The following is a 26,631-nucleotide window of genomic DNA, read 5'->3' as shown; positions in this document are numbered from 1 at the left end:
TGCAATGGCATTAGAAGCTAAATAAATAATGATAACCAGCATCGTGGTCAACAGAGAATGAATGCCACAATTTGGATGGAAGGAATGTTATCTGCATCCTCCCCCCATTTTTGCTACTATATTTGACTTTCACAAAAATGCCCAGGTATGTTTCAGTTTGAATGCAACATGAGAAGCTTTTTTAATTCTTTGTGTGACCTGCCACTGGATTTGAATCCTGGCATACATGGTTACCAGGCAATGCCTTTATACATTGCGTGCATATGCTTCCCCAAGTTCCACGAACAAACTTCTGACATAATATCTGCCAGTTATGTAACAGCTAAAACCTAAAAGCTAAAAGCAATGGTTGCAATCCTTGTTTGCATCTTCTCCAGCACTTGTTTGCCCATCCCACTTTCAGATTCTAAAACAATTAAGGACCTCACAATTCAATCCTGCACATAAGGAGCTCTATCCTAAGCACCCTGGAGCAAAGCTGGGTAACTCCAGCAACTCCAAACTGTGAATCTGATTTTCAAGGGGAATGCAACTAACTCCATACACAGTATGCTGACACACTATCCCTAGCTCAACCCTTCTGTCTTTCCAGGAATTAATTTCAGTTTGTTTACCTCCATCCAGTCCATCATTGACCTCAGACACCTATTCAGAATCTCCCCCGTCTTCCCAATTTGTGAGGGTAAGGAGAAATAGAGCACATAACCAATGACAACACCTCTGCACCTCCATATTACCTTTCCTAGCAGCTTCATGCAGATAGCATTGGGCACAAGGTCAAACCCTGCAGGACACCATAGTTAGGCCAAAGGACAAGGTATGTAATAGGAGACCTGTAAATGTCTCCTATAACAATACAGTACCTGCAATGAATTGCTTGCTCCTCCAAACAATTCCCGCCCGCCCCAGTTGCCTCTGACAACTAATCTGTAATGGAAACCAGTCACACTGAACTCAGTAATCTTTCACCCCAAAAGCATGATGTTTTCAGAAGACCAGCTAAGTGAGGATTTGAACTCTCATCTTCTTGGCTGAAGTAACAACGCTTTAAACCAGTGGGGACGCCCAGCGCGTGCTCAGGACCCACAGATCCTTCATCCCTGCCTTAACCCTTCTATTGCCCTAAAACCCGCAACCCTATACGCACTTACCTGGGAGTAAGTCCTGGTGGACTTACACCTCGGTAGGCGTGCATAGAATTGCACTGCAAAACCTTTGATCCTTATTAGGATGGGCGGAGGGGAGAGTTATTGGCGCCCTGGGCGCTGTAGCAAGCGAAACCATCACCATGCAAGGGCTTGCTGCTACCTAGGCGCCAACCGCGCTTGTTTAGGAGCAATAATACACCGTTCATCTCCGCGGGGTTTTTTTCCTACGTCAGCCTGGGCTTGCATAAGGATCTGGTTGCACATCCAGGACGGAGAGCCGCCAGGCCAGGGCGCTTCGCCTGCTTCGCCCGGGCCGAGCTGCTGGTGGCGGATCCGGCGCCTCCCAGAGCCGAAGGGGCTGCTGCTCCTCGTCGCATGTGGCGTTTCTCCTCCTCCTCCTCCTCCTCCTCCTCTTGCAATCTCCCACCCGGGCCAGCAAGGCTGTTCCCGCCCACCGAGAGCAGAAGCGGGCGGCGGAGCCGGGGACTCGGCGCTTGCTCGGGGCGGTAAGCGCCTCTCGCCTCCGGAGGAAAGCGGAGCCCGGGAAGGGCGGCGGCCCGGGATGTGTTTGCCATTGGGAGGAGGTGGCGGGTGGCGGGGAGAAGCCGGGATGATGGTGATGGGCGTAAGCTGCTGGGAAGGGCCGGCCCTCCGCTTCTCCCGGCTGCCCGTCGCCGTGGAGGCGCCTTCCACGCGCGCTGCCGCCGGTTAGCGAGGCGCCGCTGCTGGAGTGGCATCGGGGAGCCGGCCGGCCAGAGCCTGCGGCCCCGGGCGGGAAGCTGTGAAGCGGGCTGGCTGCTGTGGGAAGGCGGGAGCCGGGCGCCTCCGCCACCGGGGCTGCCTGGAGGTGCTGGTAAGGTCGTGGAGGGAACGGCCTGTGCAGGCGACTTGGTGTTGGCTTGGGAGGCTGCAGGGAGAGAGGTGGAGCGGCCGAGGCGCGCAGCCTGTGCGTAATGTGCGCGTGTGTGTGGTTGGAATTGCAAAAATGTCCCGTCCCCCCACCCCGGTCCGAGTCTCCGAGCGAGCCTTTCTCCCTGCCTGAACTCTCCTCCCTCAATTTTTTATTTTTTTACATTTGTGTACATTTCCTCCAGAGAGCTCAGGATGGCAAATCTTGGTTATCCTTTTCCCCATTTTAACCGTCACAACAAACCTGTGGGGTAGGTTTGGGTTAGGAGTCGAGGACTGACCCAAGCAAGGTGAGCTTCATGACAGAGTGAGGACTGTCTCTGGCTCTCCCCCGGATTCTAGTCTGACTCCACTACATCCACTTCCCTTAACAGAAACAATGTTCTTTCAGCTGGATAAAGGTAAAGGTAAAAGGACCCCTGACCGGTAGGTCTCCTCGCTTTACTGGCTGAGGGAGCTTACGTTTGTCTGCAGACATTTTTCCGGGTCATGTGGCCAGCATCACTAAGCTGCTTCTGGCAAACCAGAGCAGCGCACAGAAACACTGTTTACCTTCCCACCGGAGTGGTACCTATTTAGCTACTTGCACTTTGACGTGCTTTCAAACTGCTAGGTTGGCATGATTCAGCTGGGTACCTGCCCTATAAAAGGTTATTACAATTATTTATTAAATTTGTATACCATCCTCAGATGGTGGAGAAGCTGAAACTGGCTTCGAAATCCTTGGTTATGAGCTCACATTTCAGAGAGTTGTGATGACATGGCACTCAGTACGTACTCTGGGTTTCTGATATTTTTATTGCTCTCCGATGGTCCAAGACAGAGTTCTCAGTCAGATTTAAACTTTGGCCTTCCACATTGCGGAGATTTTGCAACCACGGGGTCTCCTGCATTACAAAGCAGCCCTTGCAGTTATATTGGTTGAAGTTCTGCACTTATTTGCCTGCCTTCATGTACCTGTCACTTGGCAGGCCTAGTATACTCCTTATCTTAGATGGTGATACTGTGCATTTTGTCTGAATAGCTAACTGCTCCGTTAGTTACGTTTAGGGTGAGACTTGGTATATACAAAATGATGCCCTATGAAAACCACTTGTCTGATATATTTGTTAAGTGTCAGGGTGGTTTCTTTTTTTGAAGAATACTAAAAGCCATGTGAACAGGTCTGTAAAAATGAGTTTCCCTGAGTCTAATATGTAAATGTTGCTTGGGGGAGTGGTAACTCAAGGTGGAGGTACCAACAAGTTTAGAGGTCCTGTGGTACAGTCACTGATCTGATCTGGGCTGTACAGTTGTACCTCGGGTTAAGTACTTAATTCGTTCCAGAGGTCCATTCTTAACCTGAAATTGTTCTTAACCTGAAGCACCACTTTAGCTAATGGGGCCTCCTGCAGCTGCGGCACCACCGGAGCACAATTTCTGTTCTCATCCTGAAGCAAAGTTCTTAACCCGAGATATAATTTCTGGGTTAGAGGAGTCTGTAACCTGAAGCGTATGTAACCCGAGGTACCACCGTACATGCTTTGTCTGCTGCAGTGGCTGTATGTCTTGGAGGGCCTTGCAGAATTCAGGTGTGCAAATTTACAAAATCCTCCAGAAGTGACCTCTGGTCTTAGTCAGTTTACAAATTATCTTCTTCACCAGGTGACTTCCTCAAGCAGTGACTATTGTATACTGCAGCGTTGGCCATTTGAGCCTGAGCCCCACATACTGCATTTTGAGTCACCCTAGTATTGCACATTCCTGGTGGTGAGTTAGGGGGCTTCAGAAACACAATAAAGACATGCTCTGGTGAATGCTACATGTCACAGCCCCGGGTGGAGCTACCACCCTTGGAAATGTCTTGGTGTCCCATTGTTCCTCTCCCCCCCCCTCTAATTATGGCCTCTAATTAACAGTGTAATGTCAGAATAGTTGCTCACCTAGGGAACTTGGATAAGGCCAACCCAGAGAACAGATACTCTAATTATATTAGGAGTAGAATTTGACCTGGGAGGCTGCTTCCCACGGCAGCCAATGTGTATGATGTAGGAAGGAGCTGAATAGTTTTTTGTGTGTAGTTTTTTCTCTGTGTGTGTCTGTGTGTGTTGGAGATTTATGAGATGAACTTGTGGCTGGAAGGAACATTACACAGGGTGGGGAAGGAAACAAGCAACAGATCATACTGAATGGAATGAGGCTAAATCCTCAGAGAGTTTGCACACTGACATCTGACTTAAACCTGGGTGTGTGTATCTTTGGAAAGGCGCTGGTGTAGACATGAAATGCCTCGGAAAACAGCAGCCTCGGGTAGGAATTAAGACGTGAAGGGACTGTAGTGTGATACTGTGCAGCCGTAAGATATGTATTGCTGCAGACATTGTAATTCTGAAACAATTAGAGTAACTCTCTTTCAGTTGAATTTGTATGGGCTACTTAACCAATCTTGATTTTACCCTCTTTTCAAATAATAAACAAATACTTTATGGGGCACTGTTAAGAGAATAAATTTCTGTTGTGCATGCCTGGTAAGAAAACAAGCCACCCTACTTAAAAGAGCACTTGTCGTAACTTGTTACAATTCAAATAGGTATATTTTAAACTTTCGCTTTCATTTTTTTTCATACTACAGTACTGTTCGCCTTGGAATTTGAGAGTTAATGATGGTGTTAGGTTGATGCAGCTTGGTAAGAGCAATGAGCTAGAAAGAATAGACATTCTGCATGCATCTTCCTCCTCAGGCAGCAAAATTCTGCAGCAGGATCTTTGGGCGTGTGTTAGTATCTGATGCAATTGACCCTGAGTATCCTAGTTGTCCTTGGGTTCAAGGTGTATGTGCTGACACTGAATAGTCAACTTGAGTGCATTCAGCTGTACAGTGAGATATTATGCCTTGGGGGAAAGACAAAGACAGGGTCTATAAGCCACTTATCTCCCGTATACACTGTAGATCATAGAAGCTGGAATCTTTAATAGCACTATCTTTAATAGTATTTTTACTCTTTCTCTTCAGATACAGGGAAGATCTAGCTAAGACTGTGAAGTAATTGCAGGCTTTGGGGATTTGCCAAGATGTTGGAGGAAGATCTGGAAGTGGCCATCAAAGTGGTGGTCGTTGGAAACGGAGCTGTTGGGAAGTCCAGTATGATCCAGAGATATTGCAAAGGAATTTTCACAAAAGATTACAAGAAAACTATTGGAGTTGATTTCCTGGAAAGAGAAATGCAGTATGTGTTTTAACATATGGGGGCACAGTTCCTTCTTGCCACTCTTTGTATGTCTCTCTCTCTCCCTCCCTCCCTGTGTGTGATGCTTTTTGTAAGGGCTGAGCTAATGTTTTCTTGGAGAAAAGTGTTGTGACACTATTCTTCCTTTCTTTAACAGCGCTGAAAGTGAGGCATTTATATGCTAATTGTATTCTGCAGACTTTCCATAGAAGTGCCACATTTGCCGACTTGAATAATAAATGCAAAAAAATGCACAGACTGTGTAAAAGAGCAGCCCTTTTAAGGAAAGGTCTCATTTGTCAGATGAGATAGAAAGGTTGTGTGAATGAGTGAAAAAGTGGGGAATATTTCTGACAGGGAATAGCAGTATGTTATGTAGGGGACAAGAACATCACAGTAATGAAGCTTGAAGCTGTCCCAGAAACTCCAGCGGGTACAGAATGCTGCAGCGAGGCTCCTCACAGCGTCTCTGCCATGGGAGCATATTCATCCTTTTCAAGCTGCACTGGCTCCCGGTGGAGTACAGGGTCAGATTTAAGGTGCTGCTTTTGACCTTTAAAGCCCTTCACGGCCTAGGACCCTCGTACCTACGGGACCGCCTCGCCTGGTATGCCCCACGGAGAGCCTCAAGGTCCATAAATAACAACACCCTAGTGGTCCCAGGCCCTAAGGAAGTTAGATTGGCTTCAACCAGAGCCAGGGCCTTTTCAGCACTGGCCCCAACTTGGTGGAACGCTCTGTCTCATGAGACCAGGGCCCTGCAGGATCTGATCTCTTTCCGCAGGGCCTGTAAGACAGAGTTGTTCCGCCTGGCCTTTGGATTGGAGCCAATTTGATTCCCTCCGCCCCCTTTTTCTTTTTTCTTTTCCTTCTCCTGCAATGAGGCTCCATTTTAATATTTTAATGTTCCATTATTTTAATGTTGTATTTTATTTTTGTTTTTAAGTTGTAATCACTCATCTTGTTTTTTATTATTGCTTGTAAGCCGCTCTGAGCCCGGCCTTGGCTGGGGAGGGCGGGGTATAAATAAAAAATTATTATTATTATTATTATTAGTAAAAGTAAGCTGGAATTTTAAAATTTCACTAACACACAGTAGTGAAGTCATTTTCACAAAGAAAGAGGGGAAAAGTAAGATGCAGGATGGTTTTCAGTTGAAATCAAGGCAGTGTTGTGTAGCAGTTACAGCAGTTACTTCTCAACCTTAGGTCCCCATATGCTGTTAAACTGCTGTTCCCATCATCCCTAGTCAGCATGGTTGATCGTTGTGGGGTGAGGGAAGTTGTAGTCCCACAGCCTTGGGTCTCCATATAATGATAAACTACAGCTCCTGTCATCCTTAATAATCAGCCATTCTGCTTGGCAACAATGGTGATTGTAGTCAAACCAGAATCTGGGGACCTAAGGTTTGACAGGAAACCTGGGCTCAATCTCCATTCAGCCATGAAGCCTACTAGGTTACCTTTGGCCAGTCAAACTCTTTTCATTCTCACATACCATGCAGAGTTGTTGTGAGATAAAAGGCAAGGGGCAAGAGCTATCGTGATAAAAAAATGAATTTTTTAAGAAAAGGCATAAATAATTTACAAGGAAGTAGGATAGATTTAGGTGTTCATGAAAAGATTTGGGGTATAAACGCTACTGCCACAAATGTACTGTAAATAACAAATTTATTTTGCTTTTAATAGTATGACTAAATATTGAGAATGTATGCTGTTTTTTTTTTTAAGAGTCAACAATGAAGATGTCCGACTGATGCTGTGGGACACAGCAGGTCAAGAAGAATTTGATGCAATTACGAAAGCTTATTACAGAGGTAAATAGAATTACTAGCATACTGACATGTCGTATAGGAAACTGGCAATGGTTCCAGGCTGTGTTACTTTTGATGTCTCCTAAACAATGTGCATTGTTAGATTCCAGCCAGAGAGGATAAGAGGAGATTATCAGTTTTAATTGCAAAGCTTTTTAAGGTGGCTTTCCACATGGTAGCTATAAAGAAAGTCTGGTGTATTAAAGGCAGCCCTTAATGAAACAAAATTTAAGAACCACTCATCTAGTTCCTTCTGCACACCTATTTTGTTCATCCACACCTATTTTATTTCTTTTGTATTCTACAAAGTTTGACAGGGATTAATTAAAATTAAAATATACAATATAAAACAATACTCTATAACTGCAGGTATTCTCTACAACCCCAGCTCAAAGAACTTTGGCTAAGGCATAGACTATTGGGTTTCATTAAGTACACAAGGTTTCGTACTGCTTACAGTACAGGAGTGACTGCTCAGAATTCAGGTAAAATGCTTGCCAGTGTATATACTATTACCTTCCATTCACTGTTGGCAGTGGGGAGCTAGATAGAATATCATGAGTAACTTGTTCTTATAATAACAAGCAGTGGTGTTTTTTTGTTCAGATCCAAGTATTTGACTCCAGATAAGGGGCTCATTACATGGTTCTCTTTAAAGTGTAGTATAAACAACCCTAAGGAGTGATTTTGACAACTAAGACACCTGTTTACTGTGCAGCCCTTAAGACCTGTGTCAAATGTAAGAACAAAGTCTTTGGGACAATAAGCCATGTTTACTCTGGTATAAGTCCCACTGTGCTCAACACAAACTAGCTGGAAAATGCTTGCTTTATTTGAATAAAGTAGGAAAAAACAGTTCTGTTCCAGCTTCTTAATAGGTTTGATGTGGTTAACCAAATTTATCAAAAAAAGGTGCTTAATTGTGACTTTTAGGAGCCCAAGCGTGCGTGCTTGTGTTTTCGACTGTTGACAGAGAGTCTTTTGAAGCAATCCCTACTTGGAAGGAGAAAGTAGTATCTGAAGTCGGAGACATCCCTACAGTGCTTGTTCAGAATAAAATTGACCTCCTAGATGAATCTTGTATAAAGAAGTAAGTGCTGTTGCCATGCTTCATGAAATCAGTTTTCAAATCGCTTAAATGACTTTGTAACGGTCACACAAAAATGCAAACAATTCAAAGAAGCGGCAAGTATTCGTTTTGATAACGGGCATGGATATATATGGTCCGTTGTGGCTAGCTACCAGCATGCAGGCCACAAACTAAACAAATATAGCTACATGTAACTAAAATACATAGTAAAACAATCTCATCCAAACAACAAAGCATCAATAATTAAAATGTATAATAAACAAGCCCATTTAAACAACATAATAATGAAAGCAGTATTTAGAGAGTATGTAGTGAGTACAAATGCAAATGAGGTGTATAGTTAGGTGGTGGTTAACTCTCCCCATCCCACTGGCCCCTGCAGTCTTACCGCTCCTGTTCTAACTCCAGTGGTTATTTTTCTTGTACTGGAAGGGAGTGTGGCTTGGGCAGGCTGGGGAGTGAAGAGGAGTAGCTCAGCCCCTCTAGTCCATTCCCAATTCCACTTTAAAATCATTCATGCCCCATTCTCCAGTTCACACACTAGTAGGATAGACCTGTGTCTCATGACATGGGCCTGGCACTCTAGGGTATAGTTTGGCCACAGGCTGTTTGGAAATGAATGGCTGCCTATTAAACCTGGGTGGTGTAGGGGTTAGAGTGTCAGACAAGGGCTTGGATGGTGAGGGTAGAAATCCCCACTCAACCATGAAGCTCACTGGGACCTTGGGACATTCACTGTCTCTCAGCCAAACCCTCTCCACAGGCTTATTTTGAGGATAACATGGGGAGTGCCCCTCTGAGCTCCTTGGATGAAAGATGGAATATAAATTTAATAAACAAATGTAGGGGATTTAGTTTAACTTGGTTTATGTATGCAAGAGCTATGTTTTCCCTGTTATGGCAGATAACAGATGAACTCTGAATATCTTGATTGATTGCATATATTTCATAAGGTGCTGTGATGGTTTATAACAGACTACTGTATATACAGTGGACACTCGGGTTGCGAACATGATCCATGCGGGAAGCACGTTTGCAACCCGTAGCATTCACAACCTGCAGCGCCGCGTGTGCGCACTCGCGGGATGTGATTCGGCGCTTCTGTGCATGTGCAAAGCGCGATTTAGTGCTTCTGGGCATGCGCAAGCACCAAAACCCGGAAGTAACCTATTCTGGTACTTCCGGGTTTGGCGTGGTGCGCAATCCGAAGCGTCTGTAACCCAAGGTATGACTGTATTTTTAGTTACGTTTGCCCGCCCACTATCTGTTAGCTCCACCTCTTCAGTCCTTGTAGCAAATAAACCTAAGGCTACAATATTGTTAACAGCAATCTTCTGCTGCTCTTGCACACAGTTACCTTTCAGTAATATAATCTACTTTCATGAAGATGATTGATTAAATTTAATCTAAATTAATTGTGTCTGTTGTAATGGGGGGGGGGAGAACCAGTGTCTGAAACAATTTTCTGCTCTGGTAAACAGTGAAGAAGCAGAAGCGTTGGCAAAAAAGCTAAAATTAAGATTCTACCGAGCATCTGTAAAGGAGGACCTAAACGTAACAGAAGGTAAGAGTTCGCTGTAACTTTTCCGGAAGGGAATTTCAAATGTTGTTTGCTTATTGCAGTGATGGCCAAACTTTGCCCTCCAGCTGTTTTGGGACTACAATTCCCATCATCCCTGACCACTGGTCCTGTTTGCTAGGGATGATGGGAGTTGTAGTCCCAAAACAGTTGGAGGGCCAAGTTTGGCCGCCACTGGCTTATTTTCTTATTTTCCAGCACTAATGTCAAGCCTAGTTCTCGCCGAAGTGATCAACCTATATCCATTCTTGTCTGCAACACCTAATTTTTAATGTTCAGGATGGACTGAAGAGCATTTGATCACACAAATATCCATCTGCAGTCTAAAGTGGTACGTCCCAGTGTTTACCACTTCAGTGAGAGCTAGGCCCAAGTAAAGTAAGTTCTCAAGCTAAATTCAAATTGCAAAGGGAATGATTGAAAAACTAAGGGCTCTAAGGCTGGCAGCAGAGATGTATGGGAGCAACCATACCTTGGTAGTAGAGCACGCGCTATGCAGGCAGAGGGTCCCTGATATTGCCAGGTAAGTGTAGGAAAGACTCCTGTCTGACACCATAGATGTGACTTGATAAAAGGCAGCTATTTACATTCCTATAATCATGATGAAAAAGAGATTGGTTTTAATGTTGTAAAGCAGGGTTGGGCTGCTTGTTCAGCACAGAACAAACTGGGTGTACATATTTAGCTGTAGGTCATTCTTATAAATATACCAGGTGTTGGTTGTCCAAATTGTTGTGAATGGTTTTTCAAATCAGCCCTTGACAAATCAGGTGCTAGCTTAATAATAATAATAATAATAATAATAATAATAATAATAATAATAATGATGTATTTATACCCCAGCCACTCTGGGCGGCTTCCAGCAGAATATTAAAATACAATGATTCATCAAATATTAAAAGTTTCCCTAAATAGGGCTGCCTTCAGTTGTCTTCTAAAAGTCCAGTAGTTGTTTATTTCTTTGACATCTGATGGGAGGGTGTTCCACAGGGTGGGCACCGCCACCGATAAGGCCCTGTGCCTGGTTCCCTGTAACTTGACTTGTCGCAGTGAGGGAACCGCCAGAAGGCCCTTGGCGCTGGACCTCAGTGCCCAGGTAGAACTATGGGGGTAGAAACGCTCCTTCAGGTATACATGTGATTCATCCTGACCTGCAATATGTGTCTTATCTTGCATGTGACCACCTTCTGAGATATTTATGTGGTTGGATTTTTCTTTTTCTATGGTCGGTAGGAGTTTTGTTACTTTGAAATCGAACCTGGATTAGTAGCTTGAATATGTAAAACTGTGCCTGTCTCTTTTTCTTAATGCCTGAAAGTTTCTTTATATATACTCTGCAGTTTTTAAGTATTTGGCTGAGAAGTATCTTCAAAAACTCAAACAAAGAATAGTTGAAGATCCAGAAGTAGTACACACAAGTAGTAACAAAATCGGTACGTATGCCGCCAGACCGTATTGCCTGCTGATAAAATGTAATGTTAACTATGGGGTGCCTGTTCTGTTCCTAGTGCATTTCAATGAAAGCGAAATAAAAAAACCACTTAATTTGCCAAATAGCTGTAGGGAAAATGTGCTCGGTGTGTGTGTGGCTATGATTTCTATTCTAGAATGTCAAACTACAGTACTGATGATGCCAGGGCATGTCAGCCACTTTTCTTAAAATCTTGTGCACTGAAGTTATGCAAAGAATGGACAGTGCAGAATTCCCTGCATATTGGCATTGTTTGAAAATATATAGCTGCCATTAATGGTAATTATGTCAGCGAAGATGCACAAGTGATGGCTGTTTTTGTTTTGTTGTTTTCTAAAGAAAAACTGGCACCTGATGAAAATAGCTTTGTAAGCTGTCTTTTGTACATAGACACTGAACTTTTGTATGTAGCTCTTCTTTAAAGTATTTCACAGTCTGCTCTCCCCTCCCCTTCACCATTTCTTGTGTCTAAAAGTAAGATTTGTTGTGGCAGGGTTATGCCTCTGCTGTGCTTTAGTTGCCAAGTGATGAGTGTGAGTGCCAATGTCTGATAACTGAGGGTGAAATTCAACATAGCATTAACTGGAGTATGTGAGAAACGAGCTTTCCTTGCACAATGGGACTCCCTGCCCTGCACCCCCTAAACTTGGGGCTTCCCCTGACCCTTTAAGGGTCACAGGGAGAAGAGAAGGGAGGAAAATTGCATTGCATGAGCAGATCTCATTCCAAGCAACAACTTAGTTGAATCCTGCCCTTAGGTTTCATCTTTTCCCCCGCAAAAAGATATATTAAAGATTGACAGTAGCATTCATTAATTTTATTTAATTGTCTCTGGGATCTCGGCTTATGAAGTCATTATTTGATCAGGCACACATTTCTAAAATGGAAAAACTAAGGATAAATTGTGCATTATCCATGCTTTTACATTAAGTTGTATTTCTGTCTATCTATCTATCCTCTATCTATCTATCTATCTATCTATCTATCTATCTGTATATAGGACACATCTCACAATGTTCAAGATGCTCACAATTAAAATTTTAAAATCTCTCATATATTTCAAAGATGGTCAGTTTGCATATATGTAACTCCGTTTTTGTGCCTGTGCTTGATTTCAAATAGGTGTTTTCAACACAGCAGGTGGAAGTCATTCTGGGCAGAATTCTAACTTGCTTAATGGTGGTGATGTCATCAACCTAAGGCCAAACAAACAAAGGACCAAGAAAAACAGAAGCCCTTTTAGCAACTGCAGCATTCCCTAACACTCCCGCATAGAGAAGAAAAGATGGTCTGACACAGCTGCTCGGCTGAAACCCATAAGGGACACAACTGGCTGTAGAGGTGTTTTACCAGTGCTTTAGCAGATGTTGCACGCATTGGATCTTGCATTGATAGTGGATATTCCTGTTGCAGTGAATTATTATCAGTACATAATGAGACCCCCCAGCAGCACAAAAATAGAACCCTTGCCCCCATGCATTTGTTTTACATTCAATAGGACAACTTTCCAGGCGAAAGATGCGTTGTATTAAAGTGTACAATAGGTTTCACTTTATTAAAAAGAAGAAAAAAAAGTTCAGCTGAAATGCTTAAGTATTGGTACCGTTCAAGAGAAAATGCCTTTTCCTACTTATTTGACCACCTAGCTCAGCTGGGATTAATAGTTTGTTAAACTACCCTATGCACATTCTGGCAATATTGACGGTGCAATATTTATATAGCTTATGAATTCTAGCTGCAATGTGTGTATAGAAAAACTTGGTCAGAGATTCAGGATAATAAATCAGGTACCGGGCCCAATGATATGTTCCTGATAATTTCTGAATTGGCATCCTAAAGATGACTTCCACTTTAAAAAAAATTTGAACAAACCTTTCCCAAATGGTATTGTGCATGCTTACATTCTCCCTACTCTGTGGACCTTAACTTTTCTTTTTAAAAATTGTACGGTGCCAAAGGCAAATACTTCTGCTGCTACACCTAGATGTTTTAGTTAATTTAGTGTCATATGTATATACATATATATTCTAAATTTTAATGAGGCAAGCAGGTGATAAATGGTACAGCCTGGTAGTTCTATTTTCAATCAGCTCTGTTTTTGAAAAAATAGAACCCTATAGCTTATATATTAATGGAAAAACATGGCAAAATATAAAGAGATTTTTTTTATCAAAGTGCTTTTGAGGACTTTTTCTAGTGCTTGTTGTAATATCTATTGAGCATCCCAGGTTCAGGGAAATAAGCTCCCCCCCTTTTTTTTTGTTACTTTAAATACACACTTGTTCTTAATCATGCCGTTGTGGCTCTTATGCATAGTCTTAGAGCAAGACCTTCCAGGTTCATGGGACATGCTTTAAATAAACATGCATAGGATTAAATTGTTGGCCCATTAATGGTGTACCCCAATAAAGTGGGTTGGAGCCAGAGCTAAGGGTACATATTGGGACTTGGGAAAAACTGACTTCCATATCCCTTCCTCTCTACAACAACCCCCCTGAACATGGTCCACTAACTTTTTTGAGGCTGAATGGGGTAGGGTTATGAAGGCTTTCTCTGGATTCTCCCTCAGCTCTCCTATGTCACAGCCCACCCCATTCATCAGGATGGCAGCATTTTCAGGGCACTTGGGTTGAGGGCATTAGTTGTTTTTTAAAAATCTCAAGCTGCAAGATCATTGGTAAAACTTTAACCCTAGTTCTCTTTGTTGAAGCATGCATTTATAAGATTGCTTTCTGTTTACATGTTGTTTAATATTTCTACAGTATTTCTGTAACTAAGTACTGTCACTACCAAATTACTCTGATTCTAAACTTTGGATATTAGTAGCTGAGGAACGTAATTATATCCAAGGGCGAATAACATGACCTGGAGCTCTGGCAGCTGAATTGTACAGTTCTTTTGAATATTGATCTCGTTTCATGAATGTTACTTTTCAGCTACCCGATAGATTCCTTTTAAAACTATATCCATCAACCTTGAAATATTGCATTGTCCGTCCTAAGAGAACATCCCACAGTAAGTGTTATATTTTGAGAGAGGGCTTCTGAAATTCCATGAACATGCATATGCTAAAACTAACATACTTTTTTCTTCGATGGGAGTCTTTGCCTAGCTATCGAGTAACATGGAATGAAAAGTATATAGTTATACATACATAATGAATAGCATAGGATTCCTTTTGCTTTCATAACCATTCCCATTGCTGGCAATGAGTTGGGCATTGCAGTAATCAATCCCTTACTTCATTATGAACTGTTGGATTAAGTACCTTATTTTTAAACAAGTGCATTTACTCACTGGATGGCTGTAGATGTATGGGTCCAAACTGTATTAAGTCTTGCTTTGTTTTGACAAATGCAAGAGCATATCAGCAAGTTACCAACTGTCCACTGTCAACTCAATCTTGCTTAAGTATCTGTGGCTCTGTGTGCACATTATTTTTATATGAAAATTTTTACATTAAACTAGTAGCCTTACATGTTTTGTACTTGTGAACAGAAGGAATCTGATCTCAGTGATTTTTTTACTTGTTTGCCTTTGTATAAAATAGTGCAAATGTAATGTGTGTTTCTAACATGTACTTGTGCTGCTGTACGTTGAGGTTTGAGCGCATACTGTTTTCAGAATTTAAAGCTTGAGTTGAGTGCCTTTAGTAGGCTAAAGATTGATAACGGACCATCCTAGATATCTCTAGGATATCTTTTCTTAACGCCAGAAAATTATTACAGAAGTCACCTGTAATATATTTTCAATATAGATGTATTAAGTACAGAAGGAAGATGCACTACCAGTCATTTTTGTATCATGTTGAACTACGAGTCCTGTTGGCAGAAGCCCTGCACCAGGATTTCTGTTTGCACAAGGGGGGTTCCCCCACTTTTCCTCCCCACATGCACCCCAGAGCAGCACATAAGAGAAGGAATTGTTCCATCTGGCAAGCCAACATGCTTGCACTGAGGGATCAGTCAGAGTACAGTGTTGAATTCCTGCCTAATGAGCAACTGCGTTAATTGAAAGTCATTGCTAGATGTCTAAGCGAGAAGACTTTTCATGCAAAAAACAACTCTGCATTATGTTGCTAAATGTATGGGTAACACTGCCAGCTTTGATAGTGGTGATAGTTGGCCCATTTTGAAGGAGGGAAGTGGGTCCTGCTAACACCTCTACAGCGGTGATTTGCGCTGTTAACCAGCTATCTACCTTGCTCTTTGTCTACAGTCCCAGGCTAGAAAACATCATTTTTCATGCAGCACTGGATACTGGAAGTGTATCTCTCTCTGCTTGTTCCTTTATATGCACAAAATAGACTCCATTGGTATTGTCTGTGTGCCAAAGCCTATTTCCATACCCCTGTTCCCCTTAGGTGAATTGGAACCTAAGCATTTTAACCGAAAGCTGATTTTCCATAAAACTGGCATGCAGTCAACTGGTATTTACTAACATTCTTTTCCTAAATCATAATATGCCTTGGATACAATGCAGTGTCTGCCGGGCATTCACCTATTCTCAAATTTTTAAAGGTGCCAGTTATGTTATAGTGTGCCTGATTCTGAGTTATGTTTCAAGTCTTAACTATTGTAGGATAACAAAAGTGACTGGTATTCTGTCTGTTTACTGCATTTATTAATAAGTTGTAGGCAGATTTTCATTTTTTTAAAAAAACAGAAAACCTCCAGAGCTGTTTACAGTAGTAAAAACTATGCTAATGAAGTAATAAACACCCCTCAAACAGCAAAATATCATTGCAGTGCTGGAATTATTAAATCAGCATCAGTGGACAAGGGAAATGTCTAAGTGGGGAAGTATGTTTTAAATAAACAATTGAAACAATTGCGCCTGCTATATTGCAGAGGGGAGCTTGTTCTAAGGGGCCTGCCTCTGCTGTTCCCAGGTGGAGTTCCACTGGTCATAGCATAGCCCTTTAATGGTGCTTCTCTCACATAATGATGCATCAACCTCCCCCCAGACCCACCTGCATAACCCTCAGCATGTGGCTTGAATGAGCCATGGTGAATAATGGTCAAAAAAACATATTGTGATTGGTCTACACAAGCATCTTGTCCATGTTTGTAGGATGAAAACAACTGAAACTGGTGCCACCAAGCCAGGCATTGGACACCTCACCTGGACCTGGAAATAATGGCAGGACTCAAGTTCCTATGAAGGCAAGCCATTTGATTCTCTATGCGCCTAGCATTGTCACAGCAGGCTTCCGAGAGTTCCACCATCTCCTTTGCAATGGTAGATGCCAATAAACCCCACTGGGTGGGCAGGTCAAAGATGCATAACGTTCATTGCTTCCACCACAATAGGGTGCACAGCACAATAGGTTTGGTCAGCTTCGCAGCGAGTCTTTGTGCACCAGCTATCATTTGGCCTTCCACACTACCCAGAGCGTTGCAGAAAACTGGGGAGCAATTTCCACAGCCGTAACAGAGATGTAGCAACTGGCGAACAAATTGATACCTACACGTTAAGATTTCTGAGCAGGTAGAGTAATAGAGGGAGTGCGACTAGAATATAAAGTTTCTCACAATTTGCCTTGGTCCAGCAATTTGTAGCTCTATAGATAAAAATAACTAAATATAACCTTTACCCAAAAAAAAGGCTATGGAAGTGTTTACAATGTAGAGTGCAATCTACTTTTATTAATTTTCAGCAAGAAAAAAGTGCACATCGTTTTCTTTGCATCTACTGCAGCAATCCGCTTACCCCAGAATCCTCTCCCTATGCAATGCTCATTTACCTGCCTTTTGTGTGTGAGTGTGTGTAGGTGTGAGAGAGAGAGAAAGAGAGGAAAGGAAGTGTGCGATGTGACATTTTTGCACATGATGGTAGACACTGAAGCTTTCTAGAGAACAAAGCAAAACAGGGATTGAGGAGCTTCTGGAATTCAGCAGCGGATTTTTTTATAACAGAAGTATCAAAATACTAAAACAGTTAACTGTACGGGAGCAAACCAAATACAGCTTATGAAAAGTTAAATCATTGGCACATCATCAGATGCCTACATTTTAATACTGATATCAAATATGGCTATAGCTACCTATTTTAATATATCCAGGACGCTACTATTCCCCACACAGAGTAAAATAGGCTGGATAACTCTGGGGGAAGAAAAGCAACGGATTGAAAACTGCTGGATGTTCATGTGCTTCTACAGTCCTATAGCTGCTTAATCCTGTATCTGCCGCAGAGTGAGGAAGCGCTTCATATGAGTCCATTTTTTTAATTGGTAGTCTTCTCACTGAGGGTAAAGTAAGGGAATTTTGCCAAGCTTCTTCCCTTTTAGCTATGCCTCTGTGCTCTGAACGCCCAAGAGTTGGTTTAAGGGCTACATAGACATGCAAGGTCCTCTGGTGTTGCTTTCTTCTTCTTCTTCAAATTGCAGGGAAGCAGCAATTCTTTGATTTATTTGATTTCGCTTTTAATCTTTCCCATTGTTGCAGAGGTGCCTTGCGGTGGATTTCTGGTGCTCCAATAGCATGATGGATTTTTCAGAGTTTTCTATGTTTCTGAGAAGAGTCTCTAGCCGTCTTTTGATTTTCTTCTGATCTTCTATCGCACATCCAATTACAACAGACTGGAATTTTTGGTTAACAGGTCCAGCAGGCACCTCAGATGTACAAGCACCATAAAGCGACATTAAGCGGCTCTTGGAGTCTTCCAAATCATCCAATAGTTTGCCAACTATTTCATCGATCATCCGTGTGGCATGTAATAGGGACTCTTGCTGCTGGGGATTTCGGATGGTTTCTACTGAAACCTCCACCGTGAGGGTTCTGCCCATCAAACGTTTAGCAGTCAGACTGAGTTCTTCTCTTTCACCTGCATTTTGAAAGTGAAAACGTTTTGGTTTTAAAGCTTTACATCAAACCAACGTGCTGTACTAAATTGGAAAAGTCAAGCTAAACTAGTAGTATTATTTGTATAATTGCCTCTTCTACCGCACAACATAGAAGCTGGGAGTGCAATCATAGTTCTAGTGGGCTTGCCAAGAGATTTTCTCTCTTAGGAGAGGGTTTTGACTTGGCCAATATTGCAGCTATCCATGCAAAATAACAAGTGTTTCACTACCAGGCAAAGGGGCTCAAACATTGTATGGTGTGTTTTCCAAGAATATGAAATTATGAGATTTATGAATGGTACACAATTGGTGTTGCTCCACAGATGGAAGGCACCCATCAACAATAACAAGGAAGGGAATAATTTTGGGTGATTTCTCCTGTCTCCCTGCAACCTTCTATTCCTCACCCAAATAGGACTGGGATATCCACACGCCCATGGCACTTTGGAGTGAATTTTGGGAGCTACAGGGAGTAGGAGAAATTGCCAAAAATAGCCTCCTTCCACCAATTGGCTACTACCCTATACTGTATATCTTTTTTTTCATTTGCCCAAAGTGAGTGAGTGATTCAAGAACTGCTTGACTATTACCTTCACTAATGTTCCTCATATCCTGGCTGTTTTGTATGCCATGGATCATTTCTAGAAGTGATTCCTTTTCCTGCTCCATTGAAGATGCTGTATCGCGCAAAGCTTCAACCCTGGGAAGAGGAAAAACCAAATAGGAAGAGAGTTTGTAAACAATCAAATGTTACCCATACTGACGTTCTCTAGCAAATAACTAAAAATAATTGCAGTTACAGATAGGTAGCCGTGTTGGTCTGCCATAGTCAAAATAAAAAAATTCCTTCCAGTAGCACCTTAAAGACCAACTAAGTTAGTTCTTGGTATGAGCTTTCGTGTGCAAGCACGAAGATATCTGAAGAAGTGTGCTTGCACACGAAAGCTCATACCAAGAACTAACTTAGTTGGTCTTTAAGGTGCTACTGGAAGGAATTTTTTTATTTTAAAAATAATTGCTCATTCATGACGGTACCAATTCAATTTACATTTAGAGTAGATAACTAAATTACTTGCGCTGCCAATATTTTTCCCTAGCATGCAAATAAGGGCGGAAGAAGGCCGTTGCTACTGAGAAAATGGCACGGTGAAGAGATTAATCCACTTGTGGAAATTGCTGCTTTGGCCTTTTTGAATGGAATTCAACTATTCACACACACACAACTGCAATTGTGTTCCTGCAGGAAGGTTTAAAAACATTTTCTTGAAATTGGTTTGGGGTTTGCTTTATTATGGAACGAGGGCCAATTGGGGTAATCTCCCTCAGAAAAGTGATGCGGGGAAGGGGTTTAAACATGGCATGGCTCTTTTACTGTATAAAGCTTTTGAGACTGCTGCTCATGGATCTGCTGAGTCATGCCTGTTTGATCCTCTGTTTCAGCTTCAGGAGAAGTGGTGTATTCAGTCATGAATGTCTACAGAAAGACATTTGCACTAAAAAAACGCTCAGTGTTATGAGAACTGTGTTCCCTGCTCCTGAAAGATTTAATGGGTCTCTTCTTCTACTACAATGTATGAAGAGACTTTTATGGGTCAAATCAATGCTGTGCTTGTGTGTGTGTGTGTGTGTGTGTGTGTGTGTGTGTGTCTGTCTGTCTGTGTGTGTGTGTGTGTGTGTGTGTGTGTGTGTTTAACTGTCATGCCCACTGTTACATTCATTCACATATCTCATTAGAAATCTCATTAAAATATTCAAAGCCAACCTCACCAGCAGGACTAGAATTCCTAAAAGTGTGGTCTTCCGCTTCCACAGAAGTAACTTGTTATGCTGGAGTTAAAATTAATTTCACTATCTTGTCGATCGCCTACATTCATTCTACACCGACAGTGGTATGGTGGTGTTATCCCAGTGGAGTTTTATGTTTGAAAACAGAGAAGTCCGTATTGTTTTACACCTGTCTTTTCCAAACTGTTAACAAAAATATTCATGAAGCTAAGGTAACAGAAAAGCCTTGAGCTTAGTTCTGTGTTTGCCTAGTGCCTCTTCAAACTGCTGATGGGGGAAAAAGCACATGATGGGGTGCTTTTTCGTACAAAACAATTATTCATTAATTAATATTATTACATGGTACCTCGGGTTACATACGCTTCAGGTTACAGACTCTGCTAACCCAGAAATAGTGCTTCAGGTTAAGAACTTTGTGTCAGGATGAGAACAGAAATCGGGCTCCAGTGCACGGCGGCAGCAGGAGGCCCCATTAGCTAAAGTGGTGCTTCAGGTTAAGAACAGTTTCAGGTTAAGTACGGACCTCCGGAACGAATTAAGTACTTAACCTGAGGTACCACTGTACATTTATATCCCACCTTTCCTCCAAAGAGCTCAATATTCCTCTCCAACCCATTTTATGCTCACAACTACCCTGTGAGGTAGGTTAAAACCTGTGAGTGAGAGACACTGACTGGTTCAAGGACACCTAGTGAGCTGCTTTCTGCTCACGGAAATTAGCATGGTGGAGAGAAAATTAGGCTAGAACTCCTTCTTTCAGATCTCTAGCTCTGTGTGAAGGGTTTGTTCTGTCAGGAAGAGTGTTTTATCAAGCGTGCAGCCACCTCGTTGAACGCTAGGCCTCCATCAACTAGCTGAACTTCCACAGCCAAACTGTTCACCTCGGCCCAGTCCAGTTCTAGGATATCCTCTCTTATTTTTCTAAGCTCTCTAGCTTCCTTTTTTGGAGATGGAAATATATGTTATGAAATGCAACAGCAGGAGCAGCAAGCTATTTCAGCTTCAGCAGGATTTGAAGGAGATAGCTGTAATGCTCTAATGTACTGTAATATAGTTTTCTATTTCTACTAAGCAGCAAACTAGTACTGTAGCATTGTTTCTTATTCAACAGGTTACAGCTCTGGCAGGGTTTGTTTGTTTGCTACCAGTGCCTTTAGCAGCAAGCTAACGATGCAAAAATTAAGTATGTGAACCCTTCACTTTATCACAGGAAAAGCTTCCTCGGCTAAGTTCCTTCAGGTCACACTCTTTTTAAGGCCCGAAATAGGACAGCTGGGGCGGGGAGGGGGGGAGGCTTAATTGTGTGCCCTCGTTTGTTCCCAGGTTTTATTTTGTAGAGTCTATTTTTAAAAGGTGTCCTGTGAATTCTTCAAATGGTAAGAGCCTATTTCCCACCACCGATGCACACACCTGGATGTTAGCAGTCAGGCAACTCAACTGTGTGGCTTAAGTGGAAAAGGATTGATAATGTTTCTGATATAAAGATTTCCCTGCCTTAAGGAAGTGGAGCTGGAATGGAAGGTTCTCATTTTGAATCACATATTCCTGACAAATTAAAACCCTAAGCATATTTAGCATTGAGCAAATCCCATTGAGTCGAGTGGGGCTTAGAATCCTTAGGGCCCAGGCATTGCCAACAAAAAAAGGTGCTCAGACTCCATATGGTTTGTGGAATGACAGCTGGGGCTCCCAGGTCCCTCCTAGTTTGGAACTATATATAGGCCTCTCCCACCAGGGCACCTGTGTACGTCACTCATAAAGCTGGACCATCTTGCAGCAGCAAATTTCTTCCTCATTCTTACACAGATACTGAGGGAAAGTGTGAGGCAGCTGCAACCGGCTATGAAGTTAAAATGCCCCAACATCCTGCACGAGGTTGTAGCTCTTGGAGCTACACACACACTCAGTTACTGAAGCATAAAATAATTGCTTGCATGAGGGGGAAAACACCATTTCAAAATAAACATGCATGTACATGTATCAAATCATATGACACTATTCAGATAAAAGCGACCAGGAGCAGCGAACAAATATTTAAAACAAACATTTAAATATTCAAATCAGCCATCAATCATATCTGTAAAACTCAATAAAAAAGGAACAACAGAGAATAACAAAGGTCACACTGAACTAAAACAGTTGAGAAAACACAGAAGAAAAGAGCCTAAGCAACTTTTATTTTATTTTATTTTGACAAAGTAATAATCATAAATAAATAAGAATAAAAATAGCATTTTTTAAATCTGTTGCTGAAATGGCATTAGATAGAGAGAGAGCATTCCAGAGTTGGGGTGACACAAATGGAAATGCTCCATCACAGTCCACCTCACTTCTGCATACAAAGGGGACTCAGTGATGAGGACTCAAGGGACGATATTAATAAACAAGGATGTATTTGTGGTCTTCAAGGTATCTTGATCCCAAGCTATTTAAACTTTAAAACTGAAGCCTGAAATTAACCAGGTGAAATGTGTTTCTATACATCCAGTTTCACTTAATGTTCTATTATTAACCGTATTAACTTCTGTTAATAACCCCACGGACAGCGAGCACCTTGCAGTAAGTTGCAGTAATATGTTATCACCTCCATTCCCTTTGGTATATGGCAGCAGAAGACCCATATCTTCCGCAGCCTCCTATCTGACCTAACCAACTCTCCTGCATGCACCACCAGAGCACCTCATCATTTGTCAACGAGTCCTTAGATTCAAATGGCAACTCAGCTAACAATTCCCTGCGAAAGCTTCCAGCAAATCACTTCCAATCAACCTCTGTTATTTTACATCCTGACAACTGACCAGGATGGGGGTAATGGGTGTACAGTGGTACCTTGGGTTACATACGCTTCAGGTTACATATGCTTCAGGTTACAGACTCCGCTAACCTAGAAATAGTACCTCAGGTTAAGAACTTTGCTTCAGGATGAGAACAGAAATCGTGCTCCGGCAGCGTGGTGGCAGCGGGAGGCCCCATTAGCTAAAGTGGTGCTTCAGGTTAAGAACAGTTTCAGGTTAAGAACGGACCTCTGGAACAAATTAAGTACTTAACCTGAGCTACCACTGTATCACCCCGTCAAGAGCACTGATTTCGAAATGCTGGCTTCCATTTAAGGAACAAGGCCTTGTTTTTAATGTAGGAAAATACCTTGTATGTGTGTATTAGCAACTAAAGTACCTCTCCCCAAATAGTAATGACAAAGGTCAAAGTGCCTTCTGGTGGACCCTGTCTTACACAGATAGGTCCCCTCAGGCATATCCAGTAGTGGCAGCAGTTGTGCATGGGGGGGGGGGAGGATGAGAGATGGCATTTTAATTCTTCACAGTGCCCCAGAGTGCCAAACTCATGTCACTCTGGAAAATATAAATGGTGGCTTGCAGTGACATGCTGGGTGAGCCCTGACAGCTGCCCCAGGGTGTCAGGTGCTGATGCCTGCCTTCAACTTAACATGTCTCTTGACACAATGCACAGATATTAAAATGCACACAAGAGGTTTGGTGGCAGAAGCAACCTTCACATATTAGGCTGAAAGTGGGAGAGCAGGACTGGGTGATCCATCTCACCTCAACTTTCATAAATTCAGCTCAAGGAGAACAAATATTCTCCTCTTTCCCCCGACCCCAACGTGAACCTTGCTTTTCCAACTGCAGAGAAAAAAATCCATTTTTAAAAAATAATCCTATGTGCATAGGATCTAAAGACATAACGGCTAGCAGTAAGGATGACACACACGATCCTGTGTCCCCCTCATTCCAGTTCATATGTGAAAAGTGCTAGGATTTCAGACATCACCTTGGATTGCGAAGCAATAATCGCTGCTTTCCCATGCCTGACACCGCTGAAACCATACCTGAACAACAAAAGGAAAACTGGCTGGGACAAAGCAGCACTTTGCAAGTTTGCAGAGCGATTCTAATCAGGGGATTATTAGAAAGATAAGATTAGTGAACATCCCTCGCACGGGGCTTAACAGGGAGCCTGGCAAGCAACAAAAGCCAGCCCCATATGGAAACCCTTCAAAAGGAAGACACGGGAACCCCGACGGGGAGAAGAAGTCATATTATGATTTGACTCTGCTTTTTAATGCCCATTGCAGGAGAGCAGCTCTCTCTCTCTCTGCCTCCCTACTTTATATATATATATATCTCTCTCTCTCTCTCTCTCTCTCTCTCTCTCTCTCTCTCTCTCTCTCTCTCTCTCTCTCTCTCTCTCTCTCTCAAGCCAAGCCAGACCACTGTCCGCCCCGTTCCCTAGCCGAGCCCGGCGGGTGTTACCTCCTCTCCAGCTGGTCCAGGCACTCGAGCAGGCGGCTGGATCGGTCCGCCATGGAGGTGGAACGGAAGAAGCGGCCCCGCAGCTGCCCCCCACCCGCTTGCTGCTGGCCGCCGGCTTCGGCGACGCCGGAGCTGCTCCTGGAGCTGCTGATCTTGGCCTGGGCCATGGCGGGCCGGGAGAGCCAAGACGACGTCGCCGCCGCCGCCCGGTGCTGCTGCTTCCCCGCCCGCCGCTTGCCTGGAGAGCGTCCCCGCAGGCAGGCAGGCAGCGACTGCAGCAGGGCTGACACCCGACGCGCCGCCAAAGAAGGAGACGAGCCGCCTCCTCCCTTAGGAGAAGAGGGGCCCACCCCGCCCCTGCCCGCGGAAAGTGCTCTGCACATGTTCAGAGGCGCTGCCGCCTCCCAGAACCCATCGCGTTCTATCCTTGCCTGCTGGTCGCAGCACTGGAAACGGGGTCTGTGGCTTAAGCTGCGCCCTAGGGGTGAGGGCAGCCCGGTGGTGTGTCATTCGTATTTGTTTAAATGAAGCCCTTTATAGCTGATTCCAGTCTTAGTGAGAGAGGTGGCCGCAAATGAATGCCTTAGAAGAAGGGCCATTTGTCTTCGTAATGGACAAAGGGACCTTGTGTTGGATCAGCAACCCTCCTCCTTCCCGCCCTCTTTCGCGCCTTGCACTGGGAGCGTCATAGGGCGCCATCCCTGCTTCCCATTAAGGACATGCTTCTTGGTGCTTTCCTTTCGCAGCTCAGCTAAACGTGCCCCTCTTGCTGAGAAAGTGGCTAACCTTTTTTCTCTCCATCATCCTGACGCATATCCTAAAGTGGAGAGGCTGTAGGTTTTTTTAAAGGGGGGGGCACTGCAGTCCCTGCAGTCTTGAGCTGGAGCCAAACGTTTGATAGCTTTACTCCCATTAACTGCACTGCAGTTGTTCTCAATTCTTTTCCCTCCTCCTCCTTAAAAAAAGAAAAGGCAAATCACCACGTGGGGGGGGGGGGAGAACCCACTGAAGATTTATTACACACTTCAGCAGGAACAAAGCAATTTTTAAAAAAAAGTGTTTTAAACAAATATTATTTAGAACGCATAAAACACAAAACCTTACATTAAAAACACATGGCACAATGAAAAGGACCCAAAGGCAAGGCCACAGATAAAAGTCTGTATAGTTTCAGGGTACAAAGTAAATTATACTGCACCTGAGTAGCTTAGCATAAATCTGCAAAAGGCTATTGCAGATACTACCACTAAATATTTGAATCTTTAAAAAGATCAACTGATTAAATAACTGGGCATTAAAATTTGGATACATTATAACGACAATTAAGTGAAACCACAAAATATTTTAACTGTGGAACTGTTGGTCTCACCTCTATCTCCTGGTTAGGACAAATTTCATTAAGATGAATCAGCTTTCAAAATGTTCCCTTTATTTATCAACCTACCTCTTAAACATGAAGCTGCTCCTGCAAGATGGCAGAAAACAATACTAAGCATTACCTGTACTCAGTGTGGCAAACTCCACAAGTAACAAAAAGGAATTGGAAGGGGGTGCAGGAGTTGACTGGCATTGGTAGGATTCTTTCTGATAAAGCAACTACAGCAGAACAGGAAGAAATCCAGGTAAATTTAGCTAACCTCTTGTAGTTTCAAAATAATGACAAACACGCAGCTGTCCCATACAGGGATGGAACCCGCAATCTTGGTATGGTTCTTGGCTGTTTTTATTTTGATTACTTTACGTAACATCGAATGTTTCCTGAGAAGGGTACTTGTGTAAAAGAAGGTATATATATATAAAAAACATGCCAACATACTCGTTTTGGCTGGTGTGAAACGAACAGATAGCAAGCTAGCAGCAACTAAGTGAATGGGGTGTTTTGAGGACCATCCTGCATATTGCGCTCATCAGAAACATTTTGAGAGACGAATGTGCCCTTGCTGCATACAGTGGTACCGCGCAAGACGAATGCCTCGCAAGACAAAAAACTCGCAAGCCGAAAGGGTTTTTTGAGCTGCTTCGCAAGACGATTTTCCCTATGGGCTTGCTTCGCAAGACGGAAACGTCTTGCAAGTTTGTTTCCTTTTTCTTAACAACGCTAATACAGTTGCGACTTGACTTCGAGGAGCAACTCATAGAACGCAGTGTGGTAGCCTTTTTTGAGGTTTTTAAAGACTTTGGTGATTTTTGAAGCTTTTCCCAAACTTTCCCGACACCGTGCTTCGCAAGACGAAAAAAATTGCAAGACGACAAAACTCGCGGAACGAATTAATTTCGTCTTGCGAGGCACCACTGTATCAACCTTGCAATTCATCCTACAGAAGCTACAAGATCACCCCCCCCCCCGTCCCGAGCCTAAATTTCTAATCATGTCTCGTCATTAATTTGTGGGCTAAAAACTGAAAGAAACAGACCAGTGTATGCAAAACTTCCTGAACTGGCTTGCTTTGAGAAATCTTTTACTCCGACAACTTGACGAGTAACTCTGTGCAACCTTATCTTATGTACAGAT

At 43.0% G+C, this 26,631-nt stretch overlaps 3 protein-coding genes across 7 annotated transcripts in view; 1 reads left to right on the top strand and 2 right to left on the bottom strand.

Annotated features, from left to right (window-relative positions):
• PRIM2 (DNA primase subunit 2) overlaps positions 1–1,887 on the bottom strand; it is a 72,445-nt gene extending 70,558 nt beyond the window's left edge. Inside the window, 2 exon segments of the mRNA XM_081187074.1 lie at positions 1,377–1,630; positions 1,633–1,887. Of these exon segments, the coding sequence (XP_081043200.1) occupies positions 1,377–1,630; positions 1,633–1,885 (507 nt within the window). The 5' untranslated portion in view covers positions 1,886–1,887.
• RAB23 (RAB23, member RAS oncogene family) lies at positions 1,535–15,867 on the top strand. Of its 4 annotated transcripts, none has more exons than XM_081187091.1 (7): positions 1,535–1,654; positions 5,050–5,263; positions 6,994–7,079; positions 8,010–8,166; positions 9,648–9,730; positions 11,086–11,178; positions 12,339–15,867. In XM_081187091.1, exons 2-7 carry the CDS (start codon positions 5,109–5,111, stop codon positions 12,476–12,478), a joined length of 714 nt encoding a protein of 237 aa, XP_081043217.1. In that variant the 5' UTR covers positions 1,535–1,654; positions 5,050–5,108; the 3' UTR covers positions 12,479–15,867. The 4 variants fall into 4 exon arrangements, with proteins under 4 accessions (XP_081043217.1, XP_081043218.1, XP_081043219.1 ...); XM_081187092.1 differs by lacking the exon at positions 1,535–1,654 and adding an exon at positions 1,879–2,001; XM_081187093.1 differs by lacking the exon at positions 1,535–1,654 and adding an exon at positions 2,258–2,347.
• Positions 13,483–24,952, bottom strand: BAG2 (BAG cochaperone 2). Of its 2 annotated transcripts, XR_014006142.1 has the most exons (4): positions 24,120–24,952; positions 18,654–18,763; positions 17,263–18,044; positions 13,483–16,779 (listed from the first exon to the last, which is right to left on the bottom strand). XR_014006142.1 is itself a non-coding variant. In XM_081187088.1 (3 exons), the coding sequence occupies exons 1-3, from the start codon at positions 24,500–24,502 to the stop codon at positions 17,644–17,646; spliced, it is 894 nt and encodes a 297-aa protein (XP_081043214.1). In that variant the 5' UTR covers positions 24,503–24,952; the 3' UTR covers positions 16,834–17,643. The 2 variants fall into 2 exon arrangements, 1 of the variants encoding a protein (XP_081043214.1); XM_081187088.1 differs by lacking the exon at positions 13,483–16,779 and having other exon boundaries at positions 16,834–18,044.
• Positions 24,953–26,631: the final 1,679 nt, after the last annotated feature.

Source organism: Podarcis bocagei (genome assembly GCF_964188305.1).
Source record: "Podarcis bocagei genome assembly, chromosome: 3".
NCBI classification, from domain to species: domain Eukaryota; kingdom Metazoa; phylum Chordata; class Lepidosauria; order Squamata; family Lacertidae; genus Podarcis; species Podarcis bocagei.
The sequence above is the reverse complement of the archived record's forward strand: the minus strand, read 5'-3'. Positions and strand labels throughout refer to the sequence as shown.

Bases quoted from the DNA above. Each gene is read 5' to 3' on its own strand.
- BAG2 (XM_081187088.1), bottom strand. From the start codon at position 24,502: ATGTGCAGAGCACTTTCCGCGGGCAGGGGCGGGGTGGGCCCCTCTTCT. The intron at 18,764-24,119 runs GTAACACCCGCC...TCCTCTTCCCAG, and splicing joins CTGGACCAGCTGGAGAGGAG to GGTTGAAGCTTTGCGCGATA. The intron at 18,045-18,653 runs GTAATAGTCAAG...TTCAAAATGCAG, and splicing joins TATGAGGAACATTAGTGAAG to GTGAAAGAGAAGAACTCAGT.
- RAB23 (XM_081187091.1), top strand. From the start codon at position 5,109: ATGTTGGAGGAAGATCTGGAAGTGGCCATCAAAGTGGTGGTCGTTGGA. The intron at 7,080-8,009 runs GTAAATAGAATT...TGTGACTTTTAG, and splicing joins TACGAAAGCTTATTACAGAG to GAGCCCAAGCGTGCGTGCTT. The intron at 11,179-12,338 runs GTACGTATGCCG...GATTTCAAATAG, and splicing joins CACAAGTAGTAACAAAATCG to GTGTTTTCAACACAGCAGGT.